The sequence below is a fragment of the Pan paniscus genome, chromosome 20 (genome assembly GCF_029289425.2).
Source record: "Pan paniscus chromosome 20, NHGRI_mPanPan1-v2.0_pri, whole genome shotgun sequence".
NCBI lineage: Eukaryota > Metazoa > Chordata > Mammalia > Primates > Hominidae > Pan > Pan paniscus.
The window spans coordinates 27,422,862-27,445,298 of NC_073269.2; the positions used below are offsets into that span (position 1 = coordinate 27,422,862).

At 37.6% G+C, this 22,437-nt stretch overlaps 1 protein-coding gene across 1 annotated transcript in view; it reads left to right on the plus strand.

The window, feature by feature from the left end:
* The window catches only part of ZNF723 (zinc finger protein 723), a 28,003-nt gene extending 8,042 nt beyond the window's left edge, over window positions 1-19,961 (plus strand). The window contains exons 2-4 of the mRNA XM_055104409.2: window positions 9,221-9,347; window positions 10,153-10,242; window positions 18,074-19,961. Coding sequence (XP_054960384.1) covers window positions 9,221-9,347; window positions 10,153-10,242; window positions 18,074-19,389 — 1,533 coding nt within the window. The 3' untranslated portion in view covers window positions 19,390-19,961. The remainder of the gene's footprint in view (window positions 1-9,220; window positions 9,348-10,152; window positions 10,243-18,073) is intronic.
* Window positions 19,962-22,437: the final 2,476 nt, after the last annotated feature.

The following is a 22,437-nucleotide window of genomic DNA, read 5'->3' on the forward strand; positions in this document are numbered from 1 at the left end:
GGATTACAGGCATGAGCCACCACGCCCAGCCTTCTAGAAATGAGGTTTCTTCATGTTGCCTTGGCTGTTCACAAACTCTTGAACTCAGGCAGTCTGCCTGCCTCGGCCTCTTAAATTGCTGTGATTACAGGCATGAGCCACTGCCCTTCTGTATTATATTTTCTGTATCCAGTTTACCATTGATAAGGATTCAGGTTGATTCCATGTCTTTGCTATTGTGAATAGTTCTGCAGTGACCATGAATGTGCATGTGTTTTTATGGCAGAATAACTTATATTTCTTTGGGCATATACCCATTTATGAGGGTGCTGGGTCAAATGCTAATTCTGTTTTTAGTTCTCTGAGGAATCACCAAACTGCTTTTCACAATGGCTGAACTAATTTACACTCCCACCAACAGCGTATAAGTACTCCTTTATCTCCACAACCTTGCCAGCATCTGTTTTTTTTTTTTTTTTTTGAGACAGAGTCTCACTCTGTTGCCCAGGCTGGAGTGCAGTGGCACAATCTCAGCTGATTGCAGTCTCCACCTCCTGCTTCCCAGGTTCAAGCGATTCTCATGTCTCAGCCTCCTGAACAGCTGGGATTACAGGCATTTGCCACCATGCCCAGCTAATATTTTTTATTTTTAGTAGAGATGGGGTTTCACCATGTTGGCCAGGCTGCTCTCGAACTCCTGGCCTCAAGTGATCCACCCATCTCGGCCGCCTCCCAAAGTGCTAGGATTACAGGCATGAGCCACTGTGCTTGGCCCTGCATCTGTAATTTTTTGATGTTTTAATTATAGCCATTTTGGCTTGTGTGAGAAGGTATCTCATTGTGTATTTTCTTTGCATTTCTCTAATTAATGATGAGTATTTTTTTCATATGCTTGTTAGCCACACGTATGCCTCCTTTTGAAAAGCATCCGTTCATCTTCTTTGCTTCCTTTTTAATAAGGTTGTTTGTTTTTCCTTGTAAATTTAAGTATTTTATGGATTGTGGATATTAGTTGTTTGTCAGCAGCATAGTTTGCAAACATATTATTCTATTCTGTAGGTTGTCTGTTTACTCTGTTGATAGTTTCCTTTGCTGTGAAGAAGCTCTTTGGTTTAGTTAGGTCTCATTTGTCAATTTTTGCTTTTGTTGGCAATTGTTTTTAATATTTTCTTTTTTCTTTTTTTTTGAGAAGGAGTTTCGCTCGTTGCCCAGGCTGGAGTGCAATGGCATGATCTGGGCTCACTGCAATCTCTGCCTCCTGGGTTCAAGTGATTCTCCTGCCTCAGCCTCCCAAGAAGCTGGGATAACAGGCATGCGCCACCATGCCTAGCTAATTTTGTATTTTTAGTATAGGCAGGGTTTCACCATGTTGGTCAGACTGGTCTCGAACTCCTAACCTCAGGTGATCCACCTGCCTCAGCATCCCAAAGTGCTGGGATTACAGGTATGAGCCACTACACCTGGCCTGTCCCGTTTCTTTATAACGCTCATGTTTCTCACGCTGAGAATAGTTGTGCACTTTGGGTATTTAAAGATAAATTTTTTTTTTAGAGGAATATTTTCTGGTGGACTTGATCAATATTATATCTAATCTGAGTTTTGTTTTTAAAGATGCTTTTTTAATTTTCTCTTGATATAATCTTGCTCAGATGGAGAGCTGTTTTTTGCGCGAATCCTTTGGGTTTCTGTTTCAGAAGCCTTATTAGTATCCCATGATATCTGTGAATGAGGTGGGCTGTCACAGGGAGAACTTAGACCTATCTCTATCCGGACTCATGCTGGAAATCCAGCAGTATTTTTTTCATGTCGCCATTTTAAATAGAAGCTGAGGCTGAAACACTGCTCCCATTCCCATTATCGTGAAGGTGCAATTTCACCCAGGAGGCCTGCAGGCTCTCCTCCTGCAGCTCAGGCTTCATTGTCTGATGTGACACTGGAGTGCTGCTGTGGCAATTAGGGTTCATGTAAGATGTGAGCTGCCAGCTATGAGCTTTGTGTTGTGGGCTGTGTGTCAATGGCAGATAGTAGGCGTCAAGAGAGGACATGGCCATCAGGAGAGGGCAAGCAGGGTGCTCTAGCCCAGTGCTAAAGGAGTAAAGAGCCATTGCTTTAAAATATAAATAGCCAAAAAGATAACACCCTATTCAACCATTTCTGTAGGAGAGTGGGAGCCTACCTTCAGCAGGCACCTGGCTTCATGTTGCAGAATTAACCTCCTGTTATGAAGATGTGAAAAGTTTATTTTGTCATTGAATATAACCAATAAGCTTTACACCGATGGCCTTGCCAATTGCCAGGTGAATTTAGGATGAACTACATATGACATGGTGCTGTAAATTTTTCCACTTGTGGACTAACTGTGGTGACTGTCTTTCTGTCTTGACGATCTCTTGAGCAGATTTGACTGTGATGCATGTCATATTCAGGTTAAATTGTGTAATAAAACAGTTTTCTTTCTGTTCTATCATTTCGGAGTTTTTCTGGGGCTGGAGAAAATTTTTCTTTTAATTATATTTTCCACACACTGTCTAGAATTACCAGACATTATATAAACTCATAAGATGCCAACCAAGCTTTACTCTAGAGGAGACTTCCTCTCAGGCTTCCAGTCAGCTCATAGATTTCTACAAACTTCACAGGGTAGCAATCAACCATTTCACCTCTTTCAGTGACTGTTGTGTCTTCAGACCTGAAACTGATTCAGAGACCAGGGGGACCAGAAACCCAATCAGAGTAACATGTGAGTGTTGAGTAGACATGTAGACATGAGAATCTCCGCTTTCCCCTTCCTCCTATTGCTAAAATACCCACAAATATGCAAGTAACACCTGCTGCAGATCCAAATTCTGAATCTAGGTCTTCAGATCTGGGAACCAAAAAAAAAAAAAACAAACCTTTCATCTGAGGAATGCAAGTCCTTTTAGTTGTCAAACTCAGAGAGACACTAAAATGAGAACACAATTTTGTCTTTCTCCCACCTTTGAACTATGTTTTTTGTTGTTGTTGTTGTTTTGAGACAGAGTCTTGCTCTGTCCCCAAGGCCGGAGTGCAGTGACGCAATCTTTGCTTACTGGGACCTCCACCTCCTGGGTTCAAGCGATTCTCCTGCCTCAGCTTCCCAAGTAGCTGGGATTACAGGCATGTGCCATAACAGCTGGCTAATTTTTGTATTTTTAGTAAAGAAGGGGTTTCACCGTGTTGGCCAGGCTGGTGTTGAACTCCTGACCTCAGGTGATCGACCCGCCTCGGCCTTCCAAAGTGCTGGAAAATTACAGGCATGAGCCACTGCGCCTGGTCCTGAACTAAGAGTTTTTTTAAATCTCTTAAAACTGTTAACTGTTGCCACTAGTAGCTATAAATTAATAATGCCACACTGGACACTATAACCCATACTCTAAATTTTAATGATGTATATCCAATCAATAATCAATGTCATTTCTGTAAATATAATAAAAATTTCTGGTAAACAACTTTGTATCAGCCATCTCTCTCTCCCTCTCTTTTTGCCTTTTCAGATCAACTTGTAACTGCTCCTAATCAAAGTATAGATGACAGGCAACTTGAAGGTTTGCTCCCAGGTTGCAGTCCTCAAGCTTTGCCCAAATAAACGGTCTACTTACATTCATGTTGCCTTAGCTTTTTTTCTTTTAGGTAGACATATCTTTCAGAATGTGCTAAAGCAGCCTCTATAAGGGGATCTTTCCTTTGATTGTACTCTGCTTGCTGTAACACCCAAGAATGAAGAGCCAGGTTGATCCCACCTAGAATCTGCAAATAAGGTCTGTTCTCTTCCTGGAATTTACAAGATAAGGCCAGACTTTGAATTGAGAATGTAGAGAAAACTAACAAGAGACATTTTCTGCATTGTCAGATGTCAACATAGACATCTTAAAGTTCCTGTTTGAGAATGTGATTCTTTCAGCTTCTCAGATCTTGTCCAGTGACCTGCTACAGTTATGTGAGGGGCACCAGGTATAAATAGAATCTGATGGCAGAATACGTAAGTGTGAACAAGCATCTTCAGAGTTATAGAAAGGTGATAATGTATCCAGAGCCATAACCACAACTACACCTGTCTCTAAAATGTGAGACTGGAGTAGAATATTCCTGTTCTTCCTCTTACCTAAGAGCTGGATAATCAGGACAGGTGATTCAGGTTCTGGAGCTTCTCCAGGGCAGTTTAATTTTTTATTTAGAATTAGCCTGAGTCTCTCCTGTCTGTTTTATCATTGGGCCATCAGCCCAGGGTCACTGGGAACTCTCACAATCAGCTGGGTGTCTTTGAGACATTTGAGGATGTCCAGAGCAGAACTGTGCCAGGGTAACAAAAGTGGTTAATTCTGCTTCTATCTCAGTGTAAAAAATTGAGTCATCTTGTGTTTGCTCCTCCCCTCACACAAGAAATGACTTTGGTGGGTACCCAGATGAATGTTTCTCCAGTTTTCAGATACTTGGGTGAAAAACAACCGGGATGTCTGGAGACTCAAACAAATAAACGAATTGCTTTTATTTTATATGGCGATTAGAAAAATAGATGAAGCAGTCATCCAGGAACCATCCAGGAACTTTTAGACTAGACTAGCAACTGAATAAAGGGTTGAATTAAGCATCATATGGTTGATTCATTGAACAGATGTGTGCAAAAAAATTTGCCTTTATTTGGGCCCCTTTCTTTATATTGTAGTGACTTCTTATGTCATCACCTGAAGGGATATTTATGAACAGAAGAGTTGATATTATTATATGCGTTTCTATTACCTGCTAAGAATACATGTTTATCTTCTAATAATTACCCTAGAGAACCTTAAGACATTTATTTAAATTGCTTATTAGTATGCATTATATAATGGACAGGGCAGTGGCTAAAAAAAATTATACAAACTCTGAGATTTAAGTTTCTCTTAGGCAAGTTTAGGAAAGCAGAACTGGAAATACCCCAGTGGCACAGAGAACAGAATTCTACATAAGGTCCACTTCCTGCCCCAGTTCTGTTCAGATTCACTCTATTTGGGGTCTTGTTTAGATCTGGCCCCACTCTGGAGTCTTGCCTCACAGAACTGATTGGAAGAGATGAGAGTTTTGGCTGGTGAATCCTGCTGCCTTTCTAAAGCTGTTGCTTACAATTTTCTGAACCCCAAAGGAGATAAAGGGAAAAATAAAGTATGTATTTTAATGTCTTAATTTTTAAATTTTCTATTAAATCAGTGCTTACAGATTCCATTTAGCATCTTGTTTTCTATTCCTGCAGATTCAGTAGTTGCTCCACTAGTCACAAAAATATATATAAACAATAAAAGTTTCTCTAAACTGCGTTAAACTTTTCTCTATTCAGGTAATTTGTCTACATTTAGCTTTTATTGTATACATTTTCTTTAAAAAACCAAGAACAGAAACAGAAGATGAAATACATGTGCTGGGCCCTTAACCTAATGCTGGGAATTATTAAATACTTAGTACCAAATCGCAGTGTGTTATGAGGATTAAATCACATAATGTATTATTTGTATTAGTGCTCTGCAACATACTCTTGAGCACATAGTACCTGCTTAAACATTGCATTAGTACATGTGTATATGTTGTTTTCCAAATGTAGGCTTATTCAGGCACTCCTACCTTTTATTGCCTCTGTAAACTTTAAAGAACCAGCAAAGAATCTGATGCTTTAGGATGGAGATTAGTTATCTTCATTTGTGCCAGAAGTAATTGTGTTGTGACAAGAGTACGGAGTTTAAGGGACTCTGTGCTGTACCTGCTTTCTCTAATGCTAATAATGAGCCCAGGGGGAGCATCATCAGCATTGACAGGGGACTTAGTTAAAACACACATTCATGGCCGGGCGTGGTGGCTCATGCCTGTAATCCCATTTGGGAGGCCGAGGCGGGTGGATCATGAGGTCAGGAGATCGAGACCATCCTGGCTAACACGGTGAAACCCCATCTCTACTAAAAATAGAAAAAAAATTAGCCGGGCATGGTGGCAGGCGCCTGTAGTCTCAGCTACTTGGGAGGCTGAGGCAGGAGAATGGCATGAACTGGGGAGGCGGAGGTTGCAGTGAGCCGAGATCACGCCACTGCACTCCAGCCTGGGTGACAGAGCAAGACTCTGTCTCAAAAACAAAACAAAACAAAAACACTCATGTACCCTTTGAAAACCTGCAGAATCACATTACATAAAGAGGGACTAAAATTACTGAGTGGTTTATAAGCTCGTTAAAGCTTGAGAGACAATGCTTAGCTAAGTAGTTATAAACCCAGGGTTCTATTAGTTTGGTGCAAAAGTTACTACAGTTTCTGCCATTGTAATTAATGTGGATTACTTAGATGTGGATACTCAGATTACATGGCCAATTCACAGAAATATCTTTGCTTGTGCCCTTTCCACGGGTTCTTTTTATTGTTGGACATATCCATGTTGTTTTAATTAAGAGCCTCATGTGATTCTAAGGTGAGGCCAGAATCACTTATGAGGGATTGAAGATACACTCATGAGAGTTCAGCTTCACCTGTTTACTACAGGGTGATTATAGGGCCTGTTCTGTTTGGGTTTGGTATGGACAGGGCAGTGTGGCCCATATTTTTATTACTGTAGCAGAGATTGTTGGTGTCTGTGGCAGGGGAGGGCACCTAAAGAGAGGAAAGGAGAAACTTTTATTTCTTCTTCATGGGGAAACTCATTGTTCCTGAATTTTTCATGTTATAAAGGACAGAAATGGGTGGACTTTTTCAGCGGGTCTTGGTACTTCTGCCTGTGGGTGTGGTGGTAGCAGGTAAACAGGTGGTGCTGACACCTTTAAAGGCATATTCTCAAGATGCAGGTGTAATTTGTCCAGAGAATCTCAACTGAAAAGGAATCCCAGAGAAGGAGGAGATAGGGAAAAAAATATGCCTTTTTTTTTTTTTTTTAGCTAAACACATCTCAGATCAAGAACTGCGTCCACTCTGCCTCGTGGATTTCCATGCATTTAGTACTTGCAAACCTTTACTTCTCTTGCGTTTTTCCTCCCTAATGAGTTTGTTTTAACTACTTTTGAAAATTTTATTGATAGTCAAGGGTCTCTGAACAATATTTCTTTTTAGAGCCTTTTCTAAGTTCTCCACATCATGGCTTTTTATATGCCATGGAGGATTCTCACCATTAATTTATGATCTGCAGTATTAAAAATGTTTCCTTTGTGGCTGTTGAACATGGGAGGGTGGGGATACTCAAGATTCCTGTTGGGGAAAAGCTGGAATCCTTAGTAAAGATGGAGAACAGGTACTGTTGAGGCTCCATTTGTGTTTCCCATTAGCACTATGCAGAACGGGATTAAGGAAATGCTTACTTAAACAAGATGAGGGCTGGGTGCCGTGGCTCCCACCTATAATCCCAGCAGTTTGGGAGGCTGAGCAGTTGGATCACCTGAGGTCAGGAGTTCAAGAGCAGCCTGGCCAACATGGCGAAACCTCATCTCTACTAAAAATACAAAAATTAGCCAGGCATGGTGGCGCATGCCTGTAATCCCAGCTACTCGATAGGCCGAGGCAGGAGAATCGCTTGAACCCGGGAGGCGGAGGTTGCACTGAGGCAAGATTGCACCACTGCCCTCCAGCCTGGGTGACACAATGAGACTCTGTCTCAAGAAAAAACGATGAGATTTATTACCCAGAAAGTTTGAAAGATAATTATCAGGAGATAACTGCTCTCTAGGGTGCTCAAAAAAGACTCCTTAAAATCACTACTAAAAATTACAGAAAATGGGAAATATCTGTATCTTGAATTTTGCATAAAACTGATGTTTCTGTATGGTGGCATTCAGCCTTTTTTTTTTTTTTTTTTTGAGATGGAGTTTTGCTCTTGATGCCGTGCTGGGATTACAGGCATGAGCCACTGCCCCCAGCCAGCCTATAATTTACTTTTTGGGAACAATATTTCAGCAGTGATACTGTGTTATGTGTGTATCAGCACATCATAAAAATTTTTCCTACTGCTGTTGATGTTTCTGATTCACTTGGATAAGCACTGTCTGACAGATTTTTTTTTTTTACTATAGAATTAATTTTTTTTCTTTGTTATTTTATTTTATTATTGTTTTTGAGACAGGGCCTCACTCTGTTGCCCAGCTTGGAATGTAGTGGCGTGATCTCGACTCACTGCAACCTCCGCCTCCTAGGTTCAAGCAATTCTCCTGCCTCAGCCTTGCAAGTTGCTGGGACTACAGGTGCCCACCGCCATGCCAGACTAATTTTTGTAAAGGCCTTTTTTTTTTTTTAATTAAGTATCTTTATGCAGTTGATGTGTGTAAACTATCAAATTTAATTTGGCAGCTGCTCTTTCTTAGAGTTTCTTTGCATATATCTGTCCTTGGAAAATGAAGAGTTTCATCTTTTATAGTCCAGAAAAACTGGAAAAAACACAGGTTCTTCCATATACTGGATGTTTGATAAAATATTCTTCATAGGCCAAAATTATTGGCATTATTGGTGAGCTTGTTAGAAATTCAGAAACTCAGACTTTATTCCAGATGTTCTGGAAAAAAAAAAGTCTCCATTACAAGATCTCCAGTTTATTGTACACATTAAAATTTGCTAGGTACCTTCTAACTCAACATGTCTTTTCCATCTCAAAAATACACAGAACTCATTCTCTATGATGTTAATATAGCACTCAAAAATATACATGCTTGTGTTAATGCCTTTAATTTTATACTTTATTATCCAGAAAAGTATCATATATACACTGATGTTGTGGATCTTATTCCACTCTTTTTTTCAGAGTTAGAGAATACATAAGAGAATATTTCTGTGTTGAAAATTATTTTCGGCCAGGCGTGGTGTCTCACACCTGTAATCCCAGCACTTTGGGAGGCCAAGGTGGATGGATCATCCGAGGTCAGGAGTTCGAGACCAGCCTGGCCAATATGATGAAACCCCGTCTCTACTAAAAATACAAAAATTAGCTGGGCGTGGTGGCGGGTGTCTTGTAATCCCAGCTACTTGGGAGACTGAGGCAAGAGAATCACTTGAACCCAGGAGGCAGAGGTTGCAGTGAGCCGAAATCTCACCATTGTACTCCAGCCTGGGCAAAAAGTGCAAGACTCTGTCTTAAAAAAAAAAAAAAAAAAAATTATTGGAGGATTTCAGTCATTCCTATAAGTCAGAACCTGTTCCCTTTACTCTCTCATTTCACCTTCAGTCAAATTAAAAATTCTGCCGTTGGCCACCCGGTAAATGTGTGTGTATGTGTGTGTGTGTTTTTTTTTCAGGGACCATTGACATTCACAGATGTGGCAATAAAATTTTCTCTGGAGGAGTGGCAATTCCTGGACACTGCACAGCAGAATTTATATAGGGATGTGATGTTAGAGAACTACAGAAACCTGGTCTTCCTGGGTGAGAATAACTTCAATACACAATCCTCAGATACTGTAAATGTTTCTTTTTTTGGTGTTGTAGAATGTTTTTTGGTAATTGATGCTTTGCATAAATGAGTTTCACATGACTGTTTTGAAGAAAATCTTGGGAATTTGTCAGTGTAGAAAAGAATTTCTTCAAGATAAACATCTTGAAGTTCACCTTGATCTGAACTTTCCACATTCCTGAGCAGACCTGTAGTTTTTACTCACCATTAGCGATCATTTCAAAATTTAGTGACATAAAATATTGTTGCCCACACCTTAACATCTAAGTGTCACCACCAGCTTTTGATTCAGTGGTACTGGGTAGAGAAATTATTTTATTTATTTATTTATTTATTTATTTATTATTTATTTATGAGATGGAATGTTGCTGTTGCCCAGGCTGGAGTACAATGGTGCAATTTTGGCTCACTGCAATCCTCACCTCCCAGGTTCAAGAGATTCTCCAGCCTCAGCTTTCTGAGTCGCTGGGAGTAGAGGCATGTGCCACCAAGCCCAGCTAATTTTTGTATTTTTAGTAGAGATGGGGTTTCACCATGTTGGCCAGGCTGGTCTCAAACTTCTGACCTCAAGTGATCCACCCTCCTTGGCCTCCCAAAGTGCTGGGATTACAGGCATGAGTCACTGCACCCAGCCCATTTTCTAAATATTTAGAAATTACTGTTATAAATTAGTGTTTTGGGATGAATATACTAGAATATTCTATTATGTTCTCTTTACTGAGCACATTATTTGAAGAATATGAGGAACATTCATGTTATTTATTTTTAATAAAACAGGTGTTGGTGTCTCCAAGCCAGATTTAATCACCTGTCTGGAGCAAGGAGAAGAGCCCTGGAAGAGACACAAGATGGTATCCAAGCCCCCAGGTAGGTGAGAGTGAACACAATGGACAACACAGATAAGACGTCCAAAGGTCAAGGAGAAAGCCAGTCCTTAAAATAGATTTTTGGGAAGCTGTTTTCCAAAGAAAATAGTTTCAGGAAAGCCTGAGAGTTTAAAAAATTTTACTCTCACATAGGGGCATCTTCTGCATTGTGCTATTAAATTTTCTAAGGATTCTACTTTCCCTTTTGTGATCTTCCTTGAAGTTTACAGGGACTGCCAAAGTCTTCTTCATGGCATATAAGAGACTGCACAATCTACTTTTTCATATTTTCAAGGGAACCATAAATATCTGCATAATTTTATAAAACTCTGTTAGGCTGGGCAAATGTCTCACGCCAGTAAACCCAGCACTTTGGGAGGCCGAGGCGGGTGGATCACCTGAGGTCAGGAGTTTGAGACCAGCCTGGCCAACATGGTGAAACCCCTTCTCTACCAAAAATACAAAAATTTGTTGCTCGTGGTGGCGCACTTCTGTAATCCCAGCTATTTGGGAGGCTGAGTCAGGAGAATCGCTTGAATTAAGGAAGCAGAGGTTGCAGTGAGCTGATGTGCCATTGCACTCCAGCTTGTGTGAGAAGAGTGAAAGTCCGTCTCAAAAGTAAAAAAAAAACAAAAACCTATGTTAAACTGTTTTTCGTGTTTTCTTGTTTTATCGTGTTTAAAATATGTGAGAGTAGTGGTTTCTGTTCCTTTTGTTTTTTCATTTTTCTGCATAATTCATCCTGTTTTTATTACTATAGTCTTGAAATACAGTTTGGAATTATTATATTAAGTATGACATCCTCCTGGTTTGTTTTTTTTTGTCAAGATTGCTTTGGCTATTCAAAGTTTATTGAAGTTTTATGTAAATTTTAGGATTGTGTTTTACATTACTATATAAAAGATAGCACTGGAGGCTTTTTTTGAGATGGAGTTTTGCTCTTGTTGCCCAGGCTGGAGTGTAATGGCACCCTCTTGGCTCACTGTAACCTCCACCTCCCGGATTCAAGTGATTCTGCTGCCTCAGCCTCCCGAGTAGCTGGGATTACAGGCACGTGCCACCATGCCAGCTAATTTTTGTATTTTTAGTAGAGACGGGGTTTCACCATGTAGGCCAGGCTAGTCTCAAACTCCTGACATCAGGTGATCGGCCCACCTCAGCCTCCCAAAGTGCTGGGATCACAGGTGCTCGGTCTTTTTTTTTTTCTTTTCACTGAGATGGAGTTTTGCACTTGCCGCCCAGGCTGGAGTGCAATGGCACGACCTTGGCTCACTGCAACCTCCGCCTCCTGGGTTCAAGTGATTCTCCTGTCTCAGCTTCCCCAGTAGCTGGGATTATAGGCATGAGCCACCGTGCCCAGCTACATTTCTTTTTATTAAATTGTTTAATTTATATTTAAAATAATTGCTTAAAGATATGAAGTTACTATTAAGAGTTTATTATTTTTTTAGATACGTTTTTTCTCATTTCCTGTTTTACTGCCTTAATTTTTGTTTAATTTTGTTGTGACATGCCTTGCTTATTTTTTATTCTGTTTCACATGCTTTCTACAAATGCAACGCAGTCATCCTGAAATATAATGTGATCATGTTGAAAAATGGAGATTACATAAAACATCTTAAAGTTAAAACAATACATTTTAATATCATAACTTCGATTGAATACAAAACCTATATCTTTATATTTTCCAGTTTGTTATTGATATTATAAATATTATCTTGTGTATCTATTAATAAATGTAGGCAGATTTAAGTCTTGTTTTTTCTATTTACAGAAGAAGTGTAAGGGTTTTATGCACCATCATTATAATAGAATTCTATATGTGTCTCTATATTTACATTTAACAGAGAGCTATTTATTTATTTATTTATTTTATTACTATTTTTTTTGAGATGGAGTCTTGCTCTGTTGCCTAGGCTGGAGCGCGGTGGCACGATCTTGGCTCACTGCAACCACCGCCTCATGGGTTCAAGCAATTCTCCTGCCTCAGCCTCTTGAGTAGCTGAGATTACAGGCACGAGCAACCACACCCAACTAATTTTTCTATTTTTAGTAGAGACGGGGTTTCAGCATGTTGGTGAGGTTGGTCTTGAATTCCTGATGTCAGGTGATCTGCCTGCCTTGACCTCCTAAAGTGCTGGGATTACAGGCGTGAGCCACCGCGCCCAGCCTATATACATTTTCATGATGCTGTCCAGCATGATTTTATTTTTCAACATAATGGACTCATTTTAGGATTTCTTTTTATTTATGTGCAGTCTCACTGTATTGCTCAGACTAATCTTGAACTCCTGGTCTCAAGTGATCTGACTGTCTTTGCCTCCTAATGCTATCGGATTACAGGCATGAGCCACTGTGCCTGGCCACCATGTAGCATTTGTTATAGGACTGTGTTAGTGGTGATGAACTCCCTCACTTTTCATTTGGGAAAGTCTTTATTTTTGTCTTGTTTTTGAAGTAAAATAATTTTGAATAAAGTATTACTTGTTAGAACTTTTTTTTGAGACGGAGTTTTGCTCTTGTTGCCCAGGCTGGAGGGCAATGGTGCGATCTGGGCTCACCGCTACTTCCGCCTCCTGGGTTGAAGCGATTCTCCTGCCTCAGCCTCCGGAGTAGCTGGGATTACAGGCATGTGCCACCACGCCTGGCTAATTTTTTTGTATTTTTAGTAGAGACGGGGTTTCTGCATGTTGGTCAGACTGGTCTCAAACTCCCAACCTCAGGTGATCTGCCCCCTTCGGCCTCCCAAAGTGCTGGGATTACAGGTGTGAGCCACTGCGCCCAGCTAGAATTTTTTTTATAAAATCAAAATTGGTAAAGTTCTCAGTTTTTGTTTCTTCAAGTAATCTCTGTATTACTTTTTCTTTTATAGTCTTCTTTTAAGATTTCTTTCATAAATATATTGATCTACTTTATAGTGTCCAATAAGCTTTACATTGCATGTTTAGTGTTTTACAATTTTGTTTCTGTGTTATATATTTTAGAATATGCCACCTCATAGCAGTTAATTGTGTTTTGATGTTTTAGTTTACATTGTCATTTTATATGACAATATTAAAGTCTGTACAATTTAAGAATGGATAGAGCAAAATCAAATATTAGTCTTTCATTCATATATCTATTTCCAATATAGTTATGTTTGTTTCCCCGTATAAATATTATCTCTGTATCTTTTATGACTGTATATTTTTTGTGTAGGTTTGTTGTGAATGGTTGTTTAATCTTTTCTAGGTAAGCAGTCATAAACATTTTACTAGTTTTAGCATCTATTTGTGAATCTATATTATTTTTGTGTGGGGAAAAATTTTGGACTTGACAATAATTTAAAAACTTATCAGAACTTTATTAGGTATTATTGTTCATTTTTACTTGTCAAAAACACATAATCTTTACAGTCAAATGTTTTTAAATATTTGGTTTAGTCATATTAATGGTATTGACAATGCTATGCAACATATCCCTAGAATGTTTTTATCTCACAAAGCTAAATCTCGACACATTGAACAGCTACCAGTTTTTTTCATTTCTTGGTGCTTTTCAAATGCCACTATGTTTTCTGTTTTTAACAGTGTAACTGCTACATATATCTCATTCTATCTCTGCTTTTTGTGACTGGCTCGTTTCATTTTGCATAATATCATCAAGCTTTATCTTTATAGTTGTTAAGAATATTTTCTGCTTATAAATCCTGAGTGATATTCCAGTATTTTTATATTTCAAATTATTTCTACTGAGTGATTTGGTGACAGAAATTTGCATTGCTTTTAGTTATTGGCTTTCAGTAAAAACAGTGTAATAATTATAGATATGCAAATAGCTCTTTATATAACTATATATATGACAGTTTATATATGTGCTGCATTCTCTTTTATTATTCTACTTTTTAACTTTTATATTCATAGTAAATTGTTTTAATTCTGTAGCTCGTAATGTGTTTTGAAATCAGGAAATGTAATGCCTTCAACATTGTTTCTTTTTTTGAAGATTGTTGAGTATTTTATATTCTCTTGAGATTCCATATACTTTTGGTATTGCTGTTTACATTTTTTCAACAATGCAGTTAGAAATTTAGTTAAATATCATTAAATCTGTAGATTACATTGAGCAGCATGGACATCTTCAAAATATTAATTATTTCAGTTTTTGAATAGATGCATTCTCCAGAGTGTGCTGTTTAATTTTTATATATTTATAAATTTTTCAGGTTTTTTTCTATTATTGTTTTATACCCTCATTCCATTTTGGTCATACAAAGTAATGCATAAAAATTTTGTTTTACGAAATTTGTTAAGACTTTTTTCAAGGAGAATCTTGTAAGATTGTGTGAGTATTTATTTATTTATTTATTTGAGACGGAGCCTTGCTCCGTCACCCAGGCTGGAGTGCAATGGCCTGATCTTGGCTCAGTGCAACCTCCTCCTCCCAGGTGAACCTGCCTCAGCCTTCCAAGTAGCTGGAATTACAGGCACCTGAACCATGCCCAGCTAATTTTTGTATTTTTAGTAGAGACAGGGTTTCACCATGTTGGCCAGGATGGTCTCAAACTCCTAACCTCAGGTGATCCGCCTGCCTTGGCCTCCCAAAGTGCTAGGATTATAGGCTTGAGTCATCGCAACCGGCCATATGAGTTATTGAGAAGGGTGTGTATCCTGATGTTGTTGAGGAGGGTTCTCTATACTTCTTTTAGAAATAAATGTTTTATACTCTCTTCAAATTTTCTCTTTCCTTATTAATATTCTATCTTGCTTTATTTTTATTACAGAAAGTGGCGTTTTAAAATATCCTACTATAATTATATTGCTCTCTATGTGTTTCTTTAATTCTGTCAATATTTGCTTTATATATTTGAAAGCCAAATGTGAGATACACACACACACACACACACACACATTTGTTATGTTTACAGTAAATGACTCTATTATTGTTAATTTCCTTCTTTGTCTCCATATAGTTTTGACTTAGAATACATTTTATAAAATATGACACTTTTTGACTTCAGATATAGCTTATATAATATTATTTTGATCTCTTCTCTCATTTGGTTAATATCTGCATAGAATGTCTATGTCCGTCTTGCCACTTTCCGTCTTTTTTTATCATTAAATCTCAGCTGACTCTTGCAGGAAAGTAGGTTGGATTTTGGGTTTTAAGATTTTTTAAATAAATCCTTTTATTGAAAATATGTCTCTTGATTGGAAAATTAATTGTATATATATTTAAATAATTTTCTGAAACAAAAACTTAATAATGTTTTATTGTTTTATTTGATTCTTGTATCTTTGGCCCTCATTTTCTCTCTTTCTGCCCTCTTTTGTCTCTGTTTCACTTTTGTATTAATATGCTTTTACTTCTTGTTTTGTTCATCTAAACATATATTCTTTGTGGTACCTTGGGGATTACACAAAACCTCTAAAAGATATGAGAATATATTTTAATCTAGTAAAAAGTGAACTTCAGCTGAATACGAAAATGTTTCTTTGGCTGTGCTTGGTGGTTTACACCTGTAATCCCATCACTTTGGGAGGCTGAGGTGGGCAGATCACTTGAGGTCGGGAGTTCGAGTCCAGCCTGACCAACATGGAGAAACCCTGTCTCTACTAAAAATATGAAAGTTCCCAGGCGTGGTGGCACATGCCTGTAATCCCAGCTACTCTGTAAGCTGAGGCAAGAGAATCACTTGAACCCAGAAGGCGGAAGTCACAGTGAGCTGAGATTGTGCCATTGCACTCCAGCCTGGGCAACAAGATTGAAACTCCATCTCAAAAAAAAAAAAATTCTTCCTCAAATTTTTTATTTTTATATTCTCTAGAATTCTTTAAATTTTATAGAATAATTACAAATGTTTTCCGCACCATTATAACAATGGTAGGAAATTTCATTTTTATGTAAGTATGTGCATATCTTTCCTAGAAAATAATGTATTTTTATATGATTATGTGTTTTCTTTCTTTTTTTTTGAGATGGAGTCTCTCTCTGTCACCCAGGCTGGAGTACAGTGGTGCAGTCTTGGCTCACTGCAACCTCCACCTCCCGGGTTCAAGTGATTCTGCTTCCTCAGACTCCTGAATAGCTGGGATTATAGACACACACCACCACACATGTCTAATTTTTGCATTTTTAGTGGAGATGGGGTTTTGCCATGTTGGCCAGGCTGATCTTGAACTCCTGACCTAAGGTGATCCATCTGCCGTGGCCTCCCAAAGTGCTGGTACTACAGGTGTGAGTCACCACACCTGGCCTATCATTTTCTTGAATCATATTATTTTCAATGGAAGAAACTGCTTTCAGTATCTTTTATGCATAGGGCACATGCAGTGCCAATATACTTTTTCAGAATTTGATAACTTCGGAAGGTTTTTTTATTTTTGGCAGGACAGATTTGCTGATGGTATTATTCTCACTTGATAGGTATTTTTCCAGGACTTTGACTATATCACACAGTTCCCTTCTGGCCTCCATAATTTTTGTTGACAGTTCAGTGGTTATCTGAAAGCCTGCTTGTGATACATCACTTTTTTCTTGCAGTTTCCAAGATTCTCTTTTTGTCTGTGACTTTTAAAAGTGTGCTTATATATATGTTTGTTTTAAGTATCTATTTTTGTGTGTTTCCTAGTTTGTTTGTTGAGCTTCTTCATTTTTATTTTATCTTTCTTTTAGAATTTGTTTGTTTGTTTGTTTTTGTTTTTTGAGACAGAGTCTTGCTCTTGTCTCCCAGGCTGGAGTGCAATGGCGTGGTCTTGGCTCACTGCAACTTCCACCTCCCAGGTTCAAGCAATTCTCCTGCCTCAGCCTCCTGAGTAGCTGGGACTACAGGTGCTTGCCACCACACCCAGCTAATTTTTTGTATTTTTAGTAGAGATGAGGTTTCACCATGTTAGCCAGTATGGTCTTTATCTCCTAAGCTCATGATCTGCCCACCTTGGCCTCCCGAAGTGCTGGGATTATAGACATGAGCCACTGTGCCTGGCCAGAATTTTTTAGTTATAATTTCTTTTTGTATTTTTTACCTCCACAATTTCTGTTTTTTTGATATTTCATACTTTTGTTACCCTCATTTTTCTGTTTTTCTGTAGTTGTCTGTGTTTCCATTTCACTCATTGAGTATTATTCAATTTAGGACATTATTAAAAGCTACCTGTTACATAATTTATGGCATAGTCTGAAAACAATTGTCTTGGTTAGAGATTTTGGGAGTCTATCAAACAGGTTCTTATGATGTGTCTTGTCTGAATTTAGTTTTTACTTTCTAGTTAAAGGAGTTTATTCTTGTTTCTTTATATTCATCACTTGCTACACCTGTTCCCTGCCTGTGGTACTGCAGTTTCTCTGCTGCTGTAACATTTACGTTTAGTCTCAGCAAACTCAAAGTGTCACTTCAAAGTATATGACCAGTTCTTTTAGCACTTTATGTCATTGGAAACAGAAACCAAGTGTCTGGAAAAGCCCCTCAAAGACAGAAATAAAGATGTATGTGCCAGTATTTTACTTGTCTTTTAAAAAAGAATTCAGGAGCTTACAATTTACTTGTAAAGGCTCTTTGCTATATTGGGGAGCAGAAAGAGCTGTTTTGGGTAGATGCAATAAACTTTTCTCTTCATTCTATGAGGCTCTTTGTGGCACTGCACATACTTAACTCATTTATACATTTTCCACAAATGTATTTTGGTCTGTATGTTTTTGTTACATTTATGTCTATGAAGTAATTATGGCCTATGGTATTTTGCTATGCCATCTTGCTTATGTAGTTTGTATAATTTTATAGCTTAGATGTGTAAAGTATATCCATCTGAGTCTAGTGAGATGAAGTAATTTGTTATTTCTATTTTTTTCAGTTGTGTGTTCTCATTTTGCCCAAGACCTTTGGCCAGAGCAGGGCATAAAAGATTCTTTCCAAAAAGTAATACTGAGAAGCTATGGAAAATATGGACATGACAATTTACAATTAAGAAAAGGCTGTGAAAGTGTGGATGAGTGTAAGATGCACAAAAGAGGTTATGATGAACTTAAGCAATGTTTGACAACTACCCCGAGCAAAATATTTCAATGTGATAAATATGTAAAAGTCTTTCATAAATTTTCAAGTTCAAATAGCCATAAGATAAGACATACTGGAAATAATTCTTTCAAATGTAAAGAATGTGGCAAATCATTTTGCATGCTTTCACACCTAACTAAACATGAAAGAAATCATACTAGAGTGAATTGTTACAAATGTGAAGAATGTGGCAAAGCCTTTAATGTGCCCTCAAAGCTTAATAATCATAAGAGAATTCATACTGGAGAGAAACCCTACAAATGTGAAGAATGTGGCAAAGCCTTTAATGTGTCCTCAAGCCTTAATAATCATAAGAGAATTCATACTGGAGAGAAACCCTACAAATGTGAAGAATGTGGCAAAACCTTTAATATGTTCTCAAGCCTTAATAATCATAAGAGAATTCATACTGGAGAGAAACCCTACAAATGTAAAGAATGTGGCAAAGCCTTTAATGTGTTCTCAAGCCTTAATAATCATAAGAGAATTCATACTGGAGAGAAACCCTACAAATGTGAAGAATGTGGCAAAGCCTTTAACCAGCCCTCACACCTTGCTACACATAAGAGAATTCATACTGGAGAGAAACTCTACAAATGTGAAGAATGTGGCAAAGCATTCAGCCAGTCCTCACACATTACTACACATAAGAGAATTCACACTGGAGAGAAACCCTACAAATGTGAAGAATGTGGCAAAGCTTTTAAAGTATCTGTACACCTTACTACACATAAGAGAATTCATACTGGAGAGAAACCCTACAAATGTGAAGAATGTGGCAAAGCCTTTAACCAATCCTCAGCCCTTACTACACATAAGATAATTCATACTGGAGAAAGACCTTACAAATGTAAACAATGTGGTAAAGGTTTTAGCCAATCCTCAACCCTTACTAAACATAAGATAATTCATACTAAAGAGAAACCCTACAAATGTGAAGAATGTGGCAAAGCTTTTAACCAATATTCAACCCTTAATAAACATAAGATAATTCATGCTAGAGAGAAGCCTTACAAATGTGAAGAATGTGGCAAAGCCTTTAACAAGTCCTCAATTCTTAACAGACATAAGATAATTCATACTAAAGAGAAATCACAAACCTTAAAGATGTGACAATGCTTTTTATGAAATCCCAAACTTTTTTAAACAAAAGAAATGCTGGTGGCCAGGCACAGTGGCTTACGCCTGTAATCCCAGCACTTTGGGAGCCCGAGGTGGGCAGATCACCTGAGATCAGGAGTTCGAGACCAACCTAACATGGTGAAACAACGTCTCTACTAAAAATACAAAAAAAATTAGCCGGGTGTAGTGGTGGGCGCCTGTAATCCCAGCTACTTGGGAGGCTGAGGCAGGAGAATTGCTTGAACCCGGGAGGTGGAGGTTGCAGTGATCCGAGATCACGCCATTGCAGTCCAGCCTGGGCAACAGGACGAGACTGTCTCAAAAAAAACAAAAACAAAAAAAAGTGCTGGTGAGAACTCGTAGAAATGTGAAGAATATGAGAAAGCCTTTAAATGGTTGTCTCACTTGATTGTAGGTAAGATACTTTATACTGGAGAAAACTCCTACAAGTGTGAAGAATGTGGCAAAACTTTTGACTAATGCTCACACCGTGGTGCACAGGAAATAATTTATATTTTAGACAACTTGTACAAGTATAAAGAATGTGACGAAGCCATTAATAACTGCTCACATTTTAACATCAGAGAGCTAATACAAGCATTAAAGGTGCAATTACTGTCAAAAGATCTTCCAGAAAATATAAGCCTTTAAAATGTATTAAATTTATTGCTGTAAATTCTTATGTCTTACAGTTCAGAATCTCTTCATGCAAATTCTGTTTTTACTTTTCTAGTACTTATACTAGACCCATAATTTTCTTGATTCTTATTTCGTTTTGTTTTATAGGTTATGAAGTATTCATTATATTAGCTGGTCAGTGATTATAGTAATTGTTTTTATGAAATTTAGTAGTGCACACAAAATAATTTTCAAAGGTAATTCCATTAGTGTATTTATTTAGTGTTAGAACATTCCATTTTGTTCTTTTAAGTGCAGAAACTTTTATAAGCCTACTTTTTTTTTTTTTTTTTAAGATGGATTTTCACTCTTATCACCCAGGCTGGAGTGCAATGGTGCAATCTTGGCTCATTGCAGCCTCCACCTCCTGGGTTCAAGTGATTCTCCTCCCTCAGCCTCCTGAGTAGCTGGGATTACAGGCATCTGTCACCACGCAAGGCTAATTTTTTTATTTTTAGTAGAGACAGGGTTTCATCATGTTGGCAAGGCTGGTCTCGAGCTCCTGACCTCAAATGATCTGCCCACCTCGGCCTCCCAAAGTGCTGGGATTATAGGCGTGAGTCACCGCACCCAGCCAAGCCAACCTTTATTTAGTTATTTAAAAAAAATTTTTTTTTTAATTGACATAAGTACATTTATTTATTGAGTCAATTTGTTCAGGTAAGTACTAGGGAAGCTTCATAAGTTTTGAGGATATTTTTATACATAAATATATCAAACATGAGAGTGCTTGCTGTATAACAGATGCTCCGTAATGCAGAAATATTTGTGTTAAAATTAGTTTGTAACTTTGATTCGGAAATAAATAAATAAATAAATAAATATCAGAGTTCCTATGGTCATGGCTGACAAACTAAGTGACAAAAACTATTTTTGATACTATTCAGCTGTTTATGACAAAGACAGTATTTGAAACATTGTTATATGTGTGTGTGTATATATATATATACATATATATATATAACATATACATATATATAATTTTTAGACAGGAGTCCTGCTCTGTCACCCAGGTTGAAGTGCAGTGGCATAGTCTCAGCTTACTAAAACTTCCACATTTCAGGTTCAAGCAATTCTCATGCCTCAACCTCTCGAGTAGCTGGGATTACAGGTTGGTGGCACCATGCCTGGCTACTTTTTCTATTTTTCATAGAGATGGGGTTTCTTCATGTTGGCCAGGCTGGTCTTGAACTCTTGATCTCAAGCGATTCACCCACCTTGGCCTCCCAAATTGCTGGAATTATAGGTGTGAGCCACTGCACCCATTTAATTATATATCTATAAAATATATATATTATATATATAATATATATTATATATAATATATATTATATATAATATATATGTAAAATATATAATATATATTATATATATAATATATGTAAAATATATATAATATATATTATATATAATATATATGTAAAATATATATAATATATATTATATATAATATATATTATATATATAATATATATTATATATAATATATATTATATATATAATATATATTATATATATAATATATATTATATATATAATATATATTATATAATATATATTATATATATAATATATATTATATATATAATATATATTTTTTTTTGAGATGATTTCAATCTGTCCCCCAGGCTGGAGTGCAGTGCAGCCTCCACCTCCTAGGTTTAAGTGATTCTCCTGCCTCAGTCTTCTGAGTAGCTGGGACTACAGGCATGCACCAACACTCCTTGCTAATTTTTTGTATTTTTGGTAGAGACAGTTTCACCCGGTTAGCCAGGCTGCTCTTGAACTCCTGACCTCAAGTGATCTGCCCACTTTGGCCTCTCAAAGCACTGGGATTACAGGCATGAGTCACCATGCCAAGCTAAAAATATATTTTTCCAGTTGACAGATAAAATGTGTATTCTGCAATACAATATTTTTAAGTACATATACATTGTCACATGCTTAATTCTAGGTAATTAATGCTTTACCTCATGTAGTTAACATTTTTGTTGTGAGATCACATAGCATTGTCTTAACATTTTTCAAAAGTAGAAATACATTATAATGAACTATAGTCACTGTGCTGTACAATAAATCTTCTGGACTTATTCCTCCTATTCAAGTATAATTATATATTTTCTTTCCAACTCCCCATTTCTTCTAAACACGTTGGCATCTGGTATTCACCATTTTATTCTCTACAGCAATGAGATTGTTTTTTAGAATTCTTGTGTAAGTGAGGCTGGGCATTGTGTCTCACGCTTGTAATCCCAGCACACTGGGAAGCCGAGGCAGGTGAATCACTTGAGGACAGGAGTTTGACACCAGCCTGGCCAACATGGTGAAACCCTGTCTCTACTAAAAATACAAAAAAATTAG